Genomic DNA, 15,180 nt, shown 5'->3' on the forward strand with positions numbered 1-15,180 from the left:
CCCCCCACTCTCTCTGTTGCACTGAGCAGCCGGGTGCAGGGGTTTCCAGTTGCTCTAAGTCCAGGCCACTATTTTCAGCAGCAGCTGCTGATTCTGGGCACCCAACTTTGGGCCAGGTTTTCAGAGGGGCCGAGCCTCTGACTATCTGACACGCCAACCCAGAGTGTCCCACACTGAGCACCGATAACTGAGGCAGCCAGCCAGAATCAGGGGCCAGCATGGAAAGATTTGGCTTTAATATTCCCACAGCAATTACTGTGTGATGGAGGCTCTTCCCCCGCTTCCTCTCTACCCCACACCTGTTTTACCGGCCTGGATAGCACCTCATTTCCTCAAGGCCCTGGGGTAACTTTTCTGCTTGACCATGATGGGCTGGGCCCCCCTATGATGCTGCCCCAGAGTGGCCGGGGTGGTGGTGCTGGGGAGTGCCGTGAGACCCCACGAGGCCTGCTCCCTGGGTGGAAAGGCGCAGCAGTGACCGGCACAGCTGTACCACTGTTTCCACAGCAGTAACGTCATACAGCGCCTGTTAATTCCCAATCCCCGTGTCGTTAACTGGAGACACACACACGCACCCCGCCACGGTCCCAGCTGCACGGTGCTGGGGGAGGGGGACGAGGTAGAAGAGAAGGGCAGTGCACACTCGAGACACCTGAGATTCATTAACCGAGCCTGTTAATGGGCTGCTACACTTATGCCCAAGATCAGGGCCCTCTTCACCAAAGAGCCGTTTGTCTTGCAAGGTTCCAGGGCAGCTTCTTAAACACCCACACCCCCGCTGGAGACCTGCGACCGGCCGCTAGGGGGAGGCAGTCACCAAATCACAAACCAGCCAGGCCCCAAGTCCCTCCCCAGCCCTCATAGCAGTGCACCCTGGGGCAATCAGGGGAACCAGCTCCTGCTGCGGGTGGGTGGGTGAGCACCCGTGGGTCCTGCACATGCCTGTCCCAACACGTGGTGTGTCATCCGGCGCGTCGAGCACCCCAACAACCATGCGGGTGAAACCAGACAATCCCTGCGCGCTCAGATGAACTCCTGCAGGACAATGCTAACAGAACAAAACCCCACAGCGCCCAGGGCAAACCTCACCCCACAGCTGCCCTGCCAGCCCTCCTCCTCAAAGGACACCTGCCTCCATTTGAAGTGGTTTCTCGCAATATGCGCTAACCCCTTATGCGTAACAATCTGTCCCACCCTGTATTTAGTGGGACCCTCTGGGAAGAAGAAGAGCTCAGAGCGGCTCGAAAGCTTGTCCCTCTCTCCAACAGAAGCTGGTCCAATAAAAGATATTACCTGACCCACCTTTTCTTGCTCATATGCTGGACCTACAGGGACTTGGGGGTCAGTCCCGGGCTTCCAGCCCCGTGAGCCGAGCGCTCGACTGATGTGCTGGGTTGTTATCGATGCACAAGGATACACACTCGCTGAGCGGAAGTCGTGTACACAGACTGCCCCCCAATACGGAGACTGCACAGTCACCCCAGAACGCAGTCACCCCTGCCTAGGAGCTGTATGCTGATCAGCATCTCCTGCCCTTCTGGGGGATGCCACTGCCATCTGAGGGAGCTGCAGGGGCAGTGGGGGAAGAGCGGCCCTCGCCCACAGGCTGGCAGAGCTGGTTGTGCCCTTTCCCTGCGGCAGCAGCTGGAGGGGGACAGGTATGACACGCCCTTACCCCGATCTTGCCGATCTTGGCCGCCATCATGAGGGGCGAGAGGCCGTCGTTGTTGAGCAGGGCCTCCAGGTTGGTGTTGGGGAAGAGCTTGGCGCACTTGATCAGCAGCAGGTCGTACACCTTGGTGACAAACTTGGTGTTCTCCCGGGTGTTGTCGGCGATGGCCACCAAGGCGTGCAGCACCGTGTTGCCCCGCGAATCCTGGCGCCGCAAGTCTGCTTTCTTGTGCGCGTTCTCCGTGAGGTAGTGGACGATGTGCGGCTGGTTGGTGCAGGCAGCGAGGGAGAGGGGCAGCTCGCCTGGCACAGGAGAGAGCACGACAGACGTCAGCCTTTCTCGGCCCCGCCACCCTCAGAACCGGGCTCTGGGCACTGGGCAGCCAGCTAGGGGGAGCCAGGCCAGAGGCCTGAGGAGAGGCAGCCGGTCTGCTCCCCCAGGCAGCGAGGGAACAGTGGTGAAGTAATCAGGAGCGTGAGTGTGTAACGGGATTGCACACGGGTGCGACGGCACGCACAACGTGACTGCGTGTGAGACTGTCCTTGTGACCCAACGGGGAGATCCTGCACAGACTGGTGTGGACCAGCGCAAGGTACTGAGAGCGTAAGGGATTGCACACGGGTGCGACGGCACGCACAACGTGACTGCGTGTGAGACTGTCCTTGTGACCCAGCAGGACGATCCCACACAGACCAGTGTGGACCAGCGCAAGGGTTGTGTCTCCACACAGGAGTGCCAACGCTTACCATGGCAACCATCCAACAAGCCGGGGGAGCCGCTCACCCCCCGCACGGGGCACCCTGGGGAGAGTCACATCATCCCCGGAGCCTGGCCAGTCCCACACGGTGCCAGGAGCAGTCATGCCCACGAGCCTCCTGTTCTCACCCCCTTGCACTTGGAGGCGTCAAAGGGTGCAGTGGGGCAGGGGCACCCAGCTGAGGTCGCGGTGTGGCCAGGCGCAGCATGCTGCTGCTCCCGTGGCTGAGCCGGGAGGGCCCCCTGTGAGTTGCCTTTGGGGTCCCCCCTTCCCACTGGGGCTGCCAGGGACATCCAGCCTCCCCCTCCCCGCCCAGCCAGCCGGCCTCAGCCCTGCGCCAGGGACCCACCACGGAAGGGCAGGTCATTCTCCAGCGACGTGTCAGTTCTAGGCCCCTGCCGACATGTGGGAGGGGTCCATTTTGGGGTGGTCTGTGGGACACAGAGCTGGTGAGACCCCAGAGCCCATCTCCCAGGCCAGCAGTCAGCAGGCAGACAGGAACGCTTCCTGGCGCCCACAGCCGGGAGCTGGGCCGAGGGGCGGGCAGGTCTGGCTCATTACCAAGCCCCCCATCGGGGCGTCCCCCTCACTGGAGGTGGCTTCTCTACCCGCTCTTCCAGCGGGGCCCCCATCAGCTGAGGACGTGGCCTTTCCCGTGCGCAGGGCCGGGCAGCGCCCCCCACTCACCGAAGTAGAAGTACCCGCCCTCGTCCTTGGGCTGGAAGAAGCGGCCGCGAGCCTGGGCGTGCACGTCCGCCCCCTTCTCCACCAGCAGCTCCACGTAGTGCTTGCAGCGACGCTCGATGGCGATGTGCAACGCCGTCTGACCTGGAACCACACGCAGGCCCGTCAGTGCCCCGAGCACCCAGCCCACGCCGAGCCGGCGTCACGCCCCCGACGCACCGCGGGGAGGGCAGGTGGGGGGGGTGAACGTGGCTCTGCCCCCGCCGCGGCTGAGCTCCCAGCAGCCCGCCCAGCGCTGGCCGTGGCCAGGAATCCCACCCCTGTCCCGGGTCACAGCTCAGCCCCCACCTCGGTAGTAGACGTCTCGGAAGGGCGAGTTGATGAACTCCCGCATGTTGCCCGTCTTCTCCGCCACGGCCAGGAGCAGGGGGATGGTGTCGTTCTTGCCCCCACTCAGATTGAGCAGCGCTTTGGGCAGGCAGGTCTTCCCCGTCGAGGGCTCTGCAGGGGAGCGGAGGGGCTGTGAGAGAGGGAGCGGGGTGGGCAGGAACAGCCTGACGCTCAGAGCAGGCATGTGCCCACCTCCAGGGGCTCCACCTTCACCTGCTGCTGTCCCAGCCACAAGCCCCCAGGAGTGCCTGGCCCAGGAACACCTGCGTTCAGAAGCGTTTCTTGTCCCAGGGAGGGTCGCATGGGGGCTCAAGCCTGCTTGTGTGGAAGAGACACTGGTTCCCCAGAAGGGCAGCCGGATCTTCAGGGGATCCCACCAGCCCCCATGCACTCACAGGGGCACGGGTAAAGGCCGCACAGCCAGGCTCAGGGATGCCAAGCTGGGCACGCACAATTGAGGGCGCACGCCCAACTTACCGTCACTACACGCTCCGCCGTGCTGACGGCACACGAAGCACCCAGCCCAATGGACGGGGGGCGGTCTAGATTCTGCACTAAGGGCACCGGGCCTGCATAGCACAGCCACTGGCTTCCCCTCTTCTCCCTTGTCCTGAGCTGGTATGTTCAGCTCCCCCGCCCCGGCAGGAAGCCCTAGAGCCAGGGCTCTGCCCGTTTCGCAGCTCACCTCGAAACTCCTCGTCGGTCAGGCGCTTCTTGTGGGTCAGCAGGAAGGGGAGGAGCCCGTCCAGGCCGGCAGTCGAACCCCGGGACACGATGTCGAAGAGGATGGGCCGGTTAAACACCTTGAGGACTGGAGGTGGGTTGGGGGCTGGGGCCTTCGGGCTGTGGGTCTGCTTCCTGGAAAAGGGGCATCGGTTCTACAAACAGGCTCTCAGAGCGCAGCTCCTCCTGCCACCAGCGCCGGCCTGACGCCTACAGGGCCAGGAGCCAGTGCGTGAGCCGGCCACTTACACTGACACTTCCTTTACTACAGCCTGCTCCAGGTGCTTGGGTGGGCCACCTGGTCTCCTGGCCCTGGACTTCTCCTCTGCCCCACAGCATTGCGGTTACCCAGGTGCACAAGAGGCAGCGTGATCCAGCGGACAGCATACTGGACTGGGAGTCAAGACAGGGGGACTGAGCTCTACCACTGACTCTCTTGGACAAGGTGCTTCCCTGCTCTGCGCCTCAGTTTCCCCATCTGTAAAATGCAGGCAGTAATACTTGGTCGCCCGTGTAAAGTATTTCACTTCCTATGGAAGGAACAGAACTCAAGCTCCCCCCATTACACCACTGATTCCGTCATAGCCGGATGTTTCTACTAAACTGATCAGCAGTGCAATAGTTAACGATGCTGACATGTTAGCTGGTGTCATTAGGCTTCAGAATTAACACACACCATTGAGAGGTAAGGGCCGATTCCCACCTCTCCTGGGGGTTGCTTCTGTTTCAGACAGGCAGCCCTGTGCCAGGTCACATTAGAAATTAGGCTAGACATTTACATTTAAAATATGAAGAAAAATTAAAGCTTAAGCTTTCCAGAACCTGACAGCAGCACCAAAGCAGGTCTAATACAGCTCAACCCGCCCCTCATGCCTGGCCCTGCAGGCCTGCCCCTCACTTCACAGGGCCCAAGATCATCAGCACTTGAATTTCCTAATGCCTCCCAGCTTTGGAGGCCACCTGCCCCTCAGGGGACCCTGCATGCTCTGAGAGAGGCCAGTCGACACCTGCTTGGCAAGGACTTTGCATCACAGAGGATCCAAAGAACAAGCCTGGGCGCTGGTGCATGCAATTATTTCCCAAGACACATATAATTTTAGCATCACTATACACGCAGCCCCTGTCCAGCTCCTCGCTGCTGCTGTCAGCAAATCCAAAATCCTCCCCTTCCATTCCAGGAGCTGCCCAAGAATCCCAGCCCCAAGAGGGGACTGCAAGGAAGACGTAACTCTAGCTGGCTTTGCACGCCGAACTGGCTGCCTTGAAATCCCACGCAGGCAGTGGGTCTCAGGAGATTAGAGAGACCAGGTGGGTGAGGTGATATCTTGCATCGGACCCAGACCCTGGGAGGAGAGCTTGTTGGTCCAATACAAGATAGCAACAAGGTGGGTGAGGAGCTATTTGAAATCCTCTGGCAAACAAGCGCTAGGTGAATGTGACCCCGAACGCTACCGTAACCCACTCCTGCTTAGAGGCTGCAGCCAACCGGGCTAAGCAAAGCAGCTGTCGCAGCAGCCTGCTGCCCCCGACCCCAGAGGGCACCAGAGAGACACAGTCCCAGGGTGGAGAAGTCACAGCTCACGCTGGGGAGGCAGCCCGGTAGCCAGGTGGTTCGTGCTCCATGCGGCCACGCAGGAGACAGGGCTCGGGTCCAGGGCCAGGTTTCTTGCCCCCTGTGCGAGTTACAGTGGCAGCAGGCGGATGGCCAGAGAGGGGAGGGCTGACTGATTAGGTCCTTCCCCAGAGCAAGGAAGCGTAATAAGACTGCAGCGCCCTCCTCTGGTTACACTAGGACCAGCACCAACGGGCCTCGGGATGCAGATCTGCCCCAGCACCGAGTGCCTTCTGCCCAAGGGGCTTTGCAAACCTTAATGCCTTTAGCCCAGGCAGACAGGTGAGCAACATTTCACAAAGGAGGAAACAGGCTCAGAGATGGGGTGGGGGTGACGTGGGCCAGCTCCCTTGCTGAAGGCTGGGGCATGGCTAAATGCCATTCTCCAGAGGATACAGGCCCTCAGGCCAGTTCTGTGGACACAAGCCGGGCTGGTTTGGGCACCTCTCTTGTCTCAGCTAATTACATCTAAACAAACCGGTTTCAGGTAAGCCCCAGGCCTAGCTGGAGGGGAAAGCGCAGCCTGACCTAGGCGTTCCCCCTCGAGTCAGCCACTTACAGAACAAGGCGTCATTAAAGGAATTTCTACCTCGCTTGGCGAGGAGCAAACCGGGACCTTTGTGCAATGGAACGAGCTTGCCCACTCTGCGGGGTCTGCATGGCTGGATCGGCCCAGCCAGTGCTGCCGGCACAAGAACCAAACAAACAGCGAACCTCACGGCCCCGGGCTGGCTGGGGTCTAGCCTCAGAAACCACGAGCAGCAGTTGCTTGCACTTCCTGGTAGGTTACAAGCAAACAACTCAGCTATTTGGGAGGGACCATTCGGGTGGCATGCGGGGCCAGAAATAAGAGTGACGGGGGGATATGTGGGAAGGGAAAGTGTGGCTAAATGCCAGGAAAACCTCCCTAGCAGGGAGATCACCAGATTGTTTGTATCAATGAGAACCTTGGCATGGCGCTTTATGAACAAATCCGCCATGCTCCCAGCCCCAAAGAGCTTCCCCCAGGGCCGCGCCCCAGGAACAAGGGGAAGCGTCTTCCTCTGCAAGGCTGCTCCAAGCTCTGGGGACAAATCCTAACCTGGCGGAAGGGGGCCCAGCACCCAGGTTGCAAAGCTCAGACCACCTTCAGGGGACAGTGGGGGAGTGGTGTCTGGGTTCATTTGGCAGCTAGCCTGGGTGCACAGACCCCACTCAGGCCAGGCCCTACCGGAGAACGTCCACAAGCTTTTGGTCCTGCCCCTATGGAAGTCAGAGGCCAAACTCCAGGGGGGGCAGGATGGGGCTTTAGACCTGCCGGTCCGATTTCAGTTGTAGCTAATATCCCTGCAGAGCGGGTGGGGGGCAGTTAGACCTCGGGGGGGGGGGGGGGGAAACAGTCAATACAGGCCGGGGGCTCCTCCCGTGGCTCAGTGGCATGGAGCCACACTGTGCCCGTGGGGGCGACATGAACGCACACTCCCCTCCGAGCGCTGGTCTCTGCCGTGGCACCCCAGCCCTTGGGAATGGAAGTGATCCCAGCAGGCGGGGGAGGGCGAGACCCCCAGCACCATTCAAGGCAGGTGACTGTGTCACAGGGTCGTCCAGACACACACCCCTGTCCTACAGCAACAGCCCCGATCGCTGCTCCGCACACACGTGGCTGCTGCGGGGGCTCAGGACCATGGCTGCTACAGGTGGTCCGGGATCCTGCCCCACCCCACACGTATAAAGGAACCAGCGTGGGGGAGAGAAGCCGGGGGCAATTCGTTCTCAGCATCTGGAAGAGTGGCGTCGGCCTCTGTGCTTCGTACAGCACCGTGCGCAATGACAGCTCTCCAGCCACCAACAGTGCCTACGAAACCTGCTGGAAGCGTCTCTTCCCCTCCGATCCCTGCCTTCCCCGCTTCCCGGATTCACCTGTTCTCTGGCCTGGGCAATGCCCCCCAACTCCTAGCCCCTTTTACCCTAGGATCTGACACACACACACACGCACGAGCGAGAGTGTTGTCATCCCTTTGCTACAGGCCATGTGGGGACAGTGAGAGCCAGAGGTGGGGGTTTGGCCCTAGGCCACCCAAGGGTGGCATTCTGACAGCCTGAGCATCAGGACACACTGCCTCCCAGAGCAGGGACCAGAACCCTGGGTCCTGCCCCCCAGCCCCTTTGCTCTAAGCAGTCCTGGGTCCCTGTCAGTCCTCAGCACCTGAGGTCTCCTGTGTGGTCATCACCCTGCGAAGGACAGTGGAGTGCAGGATCCCAGCAGGGCAGGAGCTGTGTCCTGTGCTGTCTGAACGACCCCAGGGGGAGCGGAGCCGGAGTCTCTCCAGCCTATGGCGTGGCCAGCCCCACAGCGCGGGGAGTTTCTCCAGGACAGACCGGTGCATTGTCCCCCACTGCCTGTTCTGGGGCGGGCCGGGCCTCCATGTCCCCTGGGATCATTTCCTGGCCCAGCCTGGCAGGGAGGGGGCAGGGAGCACTCCTGAAAAGCCCATTCATGCCGGAGCCCGGCTTGCCACTCCCAGCGAGGAAAGCCAGGCTGCACAAGGCAGAGGTGAGACAGCCCAGCACAGAGCCCTCTTTCAGGGGAGCGTGCGAGAGGGGAATTGGCAGCCAGCAGCCCTGGCAAGTGCCAGTACCTCCCAGGCCAGGCTGCCCGCCCTGCCCTCCAACGTAGCTCGCTCAGGGGACGGTTCCACACAGCCCTGCTCCCTGCTCCTGCTGACCACCCCTGTCCCGCTGCTCGCTCGCAGCCCCCAGATCTAGCTCTGCGTGACCTCCGCCGGCCTGCGCCGGGGTTCAAGGTCCGTTCCAGAACACGGCTCCAGCCCATTTTGGTCTCGGCGCTGGGGTTCCGCCCCCCGGTATCAGGGCTCATCTCTTCCTTACTTCAGGGACAAGTCAGGCAGGTGCGTCCTAACACCAGCCTGGAGCACCCGGAGCACCTCCCACCTGGGGAGGGAGCACCACGGGCTGGTAAAGGCAGTGCACTGACGGGCACCCAAGGGCATCCCAGCTACTCCTCCTGCCTGGGACACAGGGGAGGGGAAATCCCCCTGCCTCTGATCGTCCCTTGGGCTTCTGGAGCTTCCCAGTCCCGCTACAAGAGCCTTACCACCTTCTGAGCGGTCTGCCCAACTCACTGCTACCTTCTGCCCCTGGGGAGCCCCTTCGCTCTGCAGCCTGCCCCAGCTACATTTCCCTCCTGGGGCAGAGGTTTGCTTTGCGCCAGGTTGGAGGGGCCTGGCTATTGTCCAGCTCCCAGCAAGGCTCCTTTAGGAAGCTGGCATCCCTGTAACCCCAGTGCCCCTCTTCTTTGTAAGTGACGGTGGAAAACGTTCAACCAGACACAAGCAGGTGGCATTAAGCGAGCACATTCAACATAAGCACTGCAGAGCCTGCTACACACATGCAGCTGCCCGGTGCTATACATACTCATGATTGTTACTAGCTGACACCTGTGAGAAATTACCAGGTTGGCAGAAATGCCCTTGCTGAGCGCTGGGACTGTGATATCAAAGGTAGCAACCCCATCCTGCCTCTCCGTGTCCCACTCTCTTAGTGTGTTTGCTTCCTGCCGTCCTAGCAGCTCAGATAAATAGCTTTCACAGCAAACATCTCAAAGAAGGTTCAAATCCACGGCAAATATTTGCAACAAAAATGTGGATGTTTTGTAAAAAGTAGCATTAAAATAAAATAAACATGGCTCGGTAGGGCACCTGAGCACCAAAAATAATAGAAACAGGAGCCCAAAGCTCTCTCCAGCACTTCTTGAACAGCAACAAAACATCAGGAGCGAAAAGGCTCAAAAATTGGATTGGCACAGAGAGACGCTGGATTGTGAGGCTGAGAAAGGCAAATGCCCCAAGCTAGAGCCTGCTGATATTTTTCAAAACTTTGAGTAAATGTTGCATTTGGAGATTCTGAAATTTGAAAAATAAATGGAAAAATTTTGGACATTTGCTCACAAAATGCTCCCTTTTCCCAGCCACCTCTAGAGCAGGTAAAACCATTTAAAATTGAAACAGCAATTCACAGTTCCGCCCTCCTTCTCTCCTTTTCCCAGCCAGCTCTCCCCTGACCCTGGCTGGCATCTCGTGGCTGGGTGCCCCACAGAGCCCTTGGCACGGAGAGGTGCCAGCATAAGCAGACATGCTACCCGTAGGGGACGGGGTGCCATACTCACTCCCTGATCTTCTTCCGCCGGCGCTTGTTCTCGCTGGGGTGCTGGCGGTAGGTGCCGTAATCAAAAAGCGAGTCCATGGGGGCTTTCTTGGGCCCTGGGACGACAGAGGACTCGTAGATGGTGGACTCCAGCAGGTCTCTGGGGTTGGGCACGCCCTTTTTGAAGGCCCCGTGGAATTTCATACGCAGGTTTTGCTGCTTGCTGTCCCCCGATCCGGGGGGGAGCTGGGCCGCCTCAGTGGGGCAGGGGCTATCCTCGTTCTCAAACAGGTTGGCCAGAGATGAGAGGGGGAAAGCGTCATTCTGAGGGGAGCCCTCTTCGCCTTGGGCCTCGCCGGCCTCTCCGACGAGGAGCCGGGGGGGGTCGTCAGAGTCTGCCATGCCGCCCACTTTGGAAGGGCCCCGACCCCTCCCTGCGTGCCTGGAAGAGAAGGGGTGGGTGAGAGCGTGAGAAGTGACATGGGGTGGGAAGGGGAGTGTATGCAGATTGAGAGAGACGCCCTACGCAACAAACCCTCCCAGCCAGGCATCAGCACCAGAGATGCACCAAGCTAGGCCGGACCCTCCTCCGCCTCGCTCAGCTCCACCCGCTGCGGGGGCGGGAATCCCGGGCCCCCCAGCTGTGGGGCACAGCTTGGCCCGAAGCGCCAGAGCGCCCTGAAGAGCAGCAGCTCTGCGTCAGAGGGAAAGGAAGGGGCAAGGCCAGAGTGGGGACTGTCCATGTGCCCGGGCAGAAAGCCAAAGGGTGGATTAGGGATCCCACTACGCTGCAAGGGAAGAGGGGGATTGCCCTGCAGGTAGGAGCACCCCGGAACTAGCCAGCACAGATCACAACAGGAGCACAAAGATGGCGGCGTGGGCTAGCGGCTCCAGGACAAGCCGGCCACAGAACCCATGGGCTGCCTGCCTACGCTGAAGCCCTTGCCACCAGGTCTGCTCTGCTATTGTTACCAGTGCTAGCTAGAGTAATGCTAACACAGGTACGTTCACCCCCCTTTGCGGTGTAGACACCCCCTTACACGGCCCCGAAGAGGACCGAGAGCTCCCTGGGGACGGGGGTGGATCAAATCGATTCAACCCCTCTTAAAACAGCATAACCCGGCAGACAGGGTGAGCAGCACACATCAGATTGCAGGGCCCCTGCTCCCCTCACACCTTTGCCTGCTGGGATCTTGCAACAGCTTCCTGGGGCTCGCTGGCAGGAGGGATTGTTCCTAGCCAGCTCCCAGTCCCCACCCCACTGCTCCTAGTGGGAGGACTCCCTGCACCGGGGTTCAGTCCTTCCATGCTCGGGGAGATCACAGTCTGCCCGCGTCTCACTTCTCCCGCACATTCAGTAAACGTGCTTCCCCTGCACTCGGGGCCAGGGCCCCCGGGATGCAGGGCCAGCCGGGCGGGCAGCTAGCAAGCCTGCGCCAGCCGGGTCCCCTTATATCTGCAGATCTGCATGGGATCCAATCGGCTGCGGGCTTCGCGTTTCAAAGAGCTGCTGTAATGAGAGAGGGCGAGCCCTGCCGCAGGCCCTGCCTTGCCCAGATGTGGTTTTGCTGGGCACAGCCCAGCGCAGGGGAGAGAACAGGCTCTTCTTTCTCCAGCCCTATAAATACCGACCAGCCACCCCAACCCCCCTCCCCCACACAGCGGGCTCAGCAGAGGGCTGGCATGCGTGTGAATGCTAAGGGCCCGATTCCAGTCTCATGCTGGTTTCACACCCGGGCTGCTCCGCTGACTTCCCAGTTTTCCCAGGTGTAGGTAAGGGGAGGACCAGGCTTCCTGGGCCCAATTCACTGTCACTCTGCCCCTCGTGCGTGCAGTCAGTTACACCAGAGCAGAGCAGGGTGAGATGCTGCCCCCTAGTGTTTCACACTCGCACTGCACAGGTGGAAATGGTGACACAACTGAGGGGCAACAGGGCATCTGTTTCAATCAGACCCTGAGATGGAGGCTTGCAATGGGATGGGGGAGGAGATCCAAATGAGGGCTCCGTGGCAGGGGAGGGACCTGCGTGTTGATTGTCCTGCAGCTGGAATTCAAATCCACGTCCCTGATTTATTCTGGTGCACAGGAAAGTTTGCAAAAGAAATGACCAGCAGGCAGCAAGTTCTAAGCCACAGCCAGCTACGGGAGCCAAGGTGTTGGTGTCTGTGCTGTTGTTGACAGGCCCCGGCAGCTCTGGGAGGACAGAAAAAGCAGCCTGGAAACATGTCATTTTCTACTTGGTTGCAGCTTTGTATAACAAGCCCTAATGTGGGGCTTTGCTCTCCAGGCCTGGGACTGGAATGTCTGCTGGATAACATGCTTCTAATTATGTAGCATGTCATTACTAGAGAGCCAACAGGTTTCAATGGCACAGCAATCCTGGTGCCGTGTCATCGGAAATTCAGCGTCTCCCCACTCGGTATCAGGAATTATCCCAGCACTGAGCAACTGAGGCATCCCCGCTGCCTGCCGGGCTGGGGCAGCATGCCTGTCCCGCGTGGCCAGGGGAGGTGGGATGGGGAGGAAGGAAACAGCAAGGAGAAGAGAGCCAGAGAGTCACCAGCCTGGAGCACCATTTGTCCTGCCTTACCTAGCTTCATCCACTCGCTCAGAGTCTCCTCTTCACTCTGAAGGCTTTGCCCAGCTCCGTACCCACCCCCATCTCCTCCTGCTCCTCTCTCTGGGTCAGCCACCCCCTCTCCTCCTTCCACACCACCCAGTTCATCTCCTGCTCGAGGGAGGTCTTGACTCCAAGGAGCGACCCAGCCTCGGCATTTGGCTTTGTGGGGCTCGTCCATATTGTGCAGCTTCCCCTCCGTGCAGTTAGTCTGTCGCTACACTGGGATCTTGGGCTTTGCAGGCCCCCAGCCAGGTGTGAAGTGCTAAGCAGGCCTTGTGGAGCTGGAGAAACCTGGCTTGTAGAGAGGGGCTTTTCATTCCTATGGGAGCACTTTACAAAGGGGGGGGGGTGTCATTATCCCCTTTAAACAGGGGGGAAACTGAGGCCCAGAGAGGGGATGTGCCTGGTCCAAGGTCACCTAGGGAGCCAAGATTAGAACCCAGGTGTCCTGGCTTCCAGTCCAGTGTCCAACCTCTGTTCCCTGCATCCCACCCTCTCACCCAGAGACACCCTGGGCAGAACCACTCTGGATTCCCAAAGCAGGGGCAAACGAGCCAAGCCCGAAGTGTTGGGGAAGTCCCAAGTAGTTCGCTGCCCCACTCTTCCCCTTCCTGTGCTACCCCTGCTCTTCCTATGCTGGATGGGTGCGCGAGAGGTGTGCCAAACCCCATGGGAAAGGCTCAGGGTCCCCCAGCTGGCCGAGGAACATGGGGTCTCCAGCCCACCTCTGCAGAGCTGATCCCGAGCAGAAGGGCTGATCCCGAGCAGACTCAAAGCCCCAACCTCCGGAGGGTCTCTCAGCACTTCCGAACGCTAGCTAGAGCCACGAGGCATTTGGCGCTTTACACACGTGGATGAACAATGCATCCTCACACCGCAGCGCCCCCGGAGCCTGGTCACAACTATTCCAATGGGGAACCAATGCCCAAGGTCACCCGTCCCCACAGCTAGGGGACAGAGTCAGAGATAGAAGTCAGAGCTCCCAAGCCCCTGAGCTGGCCTCTAAATGACTGTCTCTGGCTGCCCTATGTCCCCCTCCCCGCTCACCCGTGTCTTTGTCCCATCTTCAGATTTGGTTTCCTTTCGCTGACATTTCCCCAGGTTTATCACCATGGTGACTCAGCCCTCCCAGTGATGGCACCAGGACCTTTACACCAGATTCTCCTCCGAGGCACATTTACACTAGCCTCTTTCGGGAGGTTTCCCACTGGCGCAGCTCCCGTGGTGGTTCCAAGCAGTAGGGGGCACTAGAGCAGCCAGGGCACAGGTGGTCACCCATGATTTAACCTGCAGGTCAGCTAGACCTGCTCTGAGCAGGGTCAAATACCACAGACGTGGATGTGCATTGGACATACCAATGTGTCCGCCCTAGTCCACACCACTGTGATGATGGGAGAGTCCAGTCTAGACACTGCCTAAGAGGACAGCTCTCCAGCTTCCACTGAAGAAGAAGAAGAGGAATATATAGCTCTTATCTAGTGCTTCTCATCCATAGATCTCAAAGAGCTTTACAAAGTGTGTTTAAATTAACGATCATTAGCCCTACTTTGCAGATTGAGAAACTAAGGCACAGAGAAGGACAGCAATTTACCCCAGCAGGCCAGTGGTAGAACTGGGACTAGAACCCAACTCTCCCAAGCCCCAGTCCACTGTGCTAGCCACTAGACCACACTGCTTCCCCAATACAAGACAGAGGCCAATGCACAATGCCTCCCTCCTGGCTCGAAAGGCAGCAGTCAGCACAGAGGGTCTAAAGCCCCAGGAGATAAAGAGTAAAGTTAGCTTTGGTCATCAAGCTAATCGCTCCCTGGTTCCCTTTGGTGTAAGGGCACCACACAAACTTCCTGCCTGACAAATTCCACACACATACGTCTGCTAACACAGCTCAGTCACAGCATTGACCCTTTGGTGAACGCAGGGCCCTCTGTAGACTCAGCGGTATTCAGGTTATTGACAATGGGGCAGATTTTCAAAGGAACCAGTGGGTGCTAGGCACCCAACTCTCCCTGACATTTACTGGAGATCATTTACTGGAGGTGCCTAACTTCCCTGGGCGCCTTTGAAAATCCCAGCCAGAGCATCTCTAGTGTCATACAAAAAGTACAAAAAAACCCAAAACCCCGCTGGGCAAAGCCCAAACAGCTGTCACCTCTTCAGACAAACCTCCAGCCCAGGGCAAAGCCAATAACCATGGGCCCTGCCAGCCACCAGTCAAAGGGACCTATTCTCCAGCCCAGCAACAACCATGGGCAACGGACGCAAGAAAGCAGCCCTAGGGGTCTAGGCAGAGCTGCCCCGCCCTGGCCAAGTGTAAACACAAGGCAGAGACATAGGGCAGAAAGCAGTAGCCCAAGTGCTCCGGGTCTAGAGGCCATGCCGGGCTTTCACTATGAATACCTACAGTCACAGGCTCCCACTGTGCTCAGCCGGCAGCAGTCCGGAAACTGCCACCACTCCAAGGGTTAATTTAAACACACAGTAAAATTCCATGGCAGATTTTACGGCTGCATGTTCCAGGCAGACTAATCTCCTGAGCATCCCTCCAGCAGGGGCCTGCGGGGTGGCACCCTGGCTGCTGC

At 59.3% G+C, this 15,180-nt stretch overlaps 1 protein-coding gene across 3 annotated transcripts in view; it reads right to left on the reverse strand.

Moving 5' to 3' along the window:
* TRPV4 (transient receptor potential cation channel subfamily V member 4) overlaps positions 1-15,180 on the reverse strand; it is a 40,470-nt gene that overhangs the window by 14,190 nt on the left and 11,100 nt on the right. For 2 of the 3 annotated variants that reach the window (XM_077835037.1, XM_077835036.1), the window contains exons 2-6: positions 10,004-10,423; positions 4,189-4,361; positions 3,462-3,614; positions 3,117-3,257; positions 1,676-1,974 (exon numbers count right to left, since the gene is read on the reverse strand). In XM_077835037.1, coding sequence (XP_077691163.1) covers positions 1,676-1,974; positions 3,117-3,257; positions 3,462-3,614; positions 4,189-4,361; positions 10,004-10,383 — 1,146 coding nt within the window. In that variant the 5' untranslated portion in view covers positions 10,384-10,423. Of the gene's footprint in view, positions 1-1,675; positions 1,975-3,116; positions 3,258-3,461; positions 3,615-4,188; positions 4,362-9,289; positions 9,358-10,003; positions 10,424-15,180 lie in introns of those variants that run through there. The other variant, XM_077835039.1, reaches the window with a different exon arrangement.

The sequence above is a fragment of the Eretmochelys imbricata genome, chromosome 15 (assembly GCF_965152235.1).
Source record: "Eretmochelys imbricata isolate rEreImb1 chromosome 15, rEreImb1.hap1, whole genome shotgun sequence".
NCBI classification, from domain to species: Eukaryota; Metazoa; Chordata; order Testudines; family Cheloniidae; genus Eretmochelys; species Eretmochelys imbricata.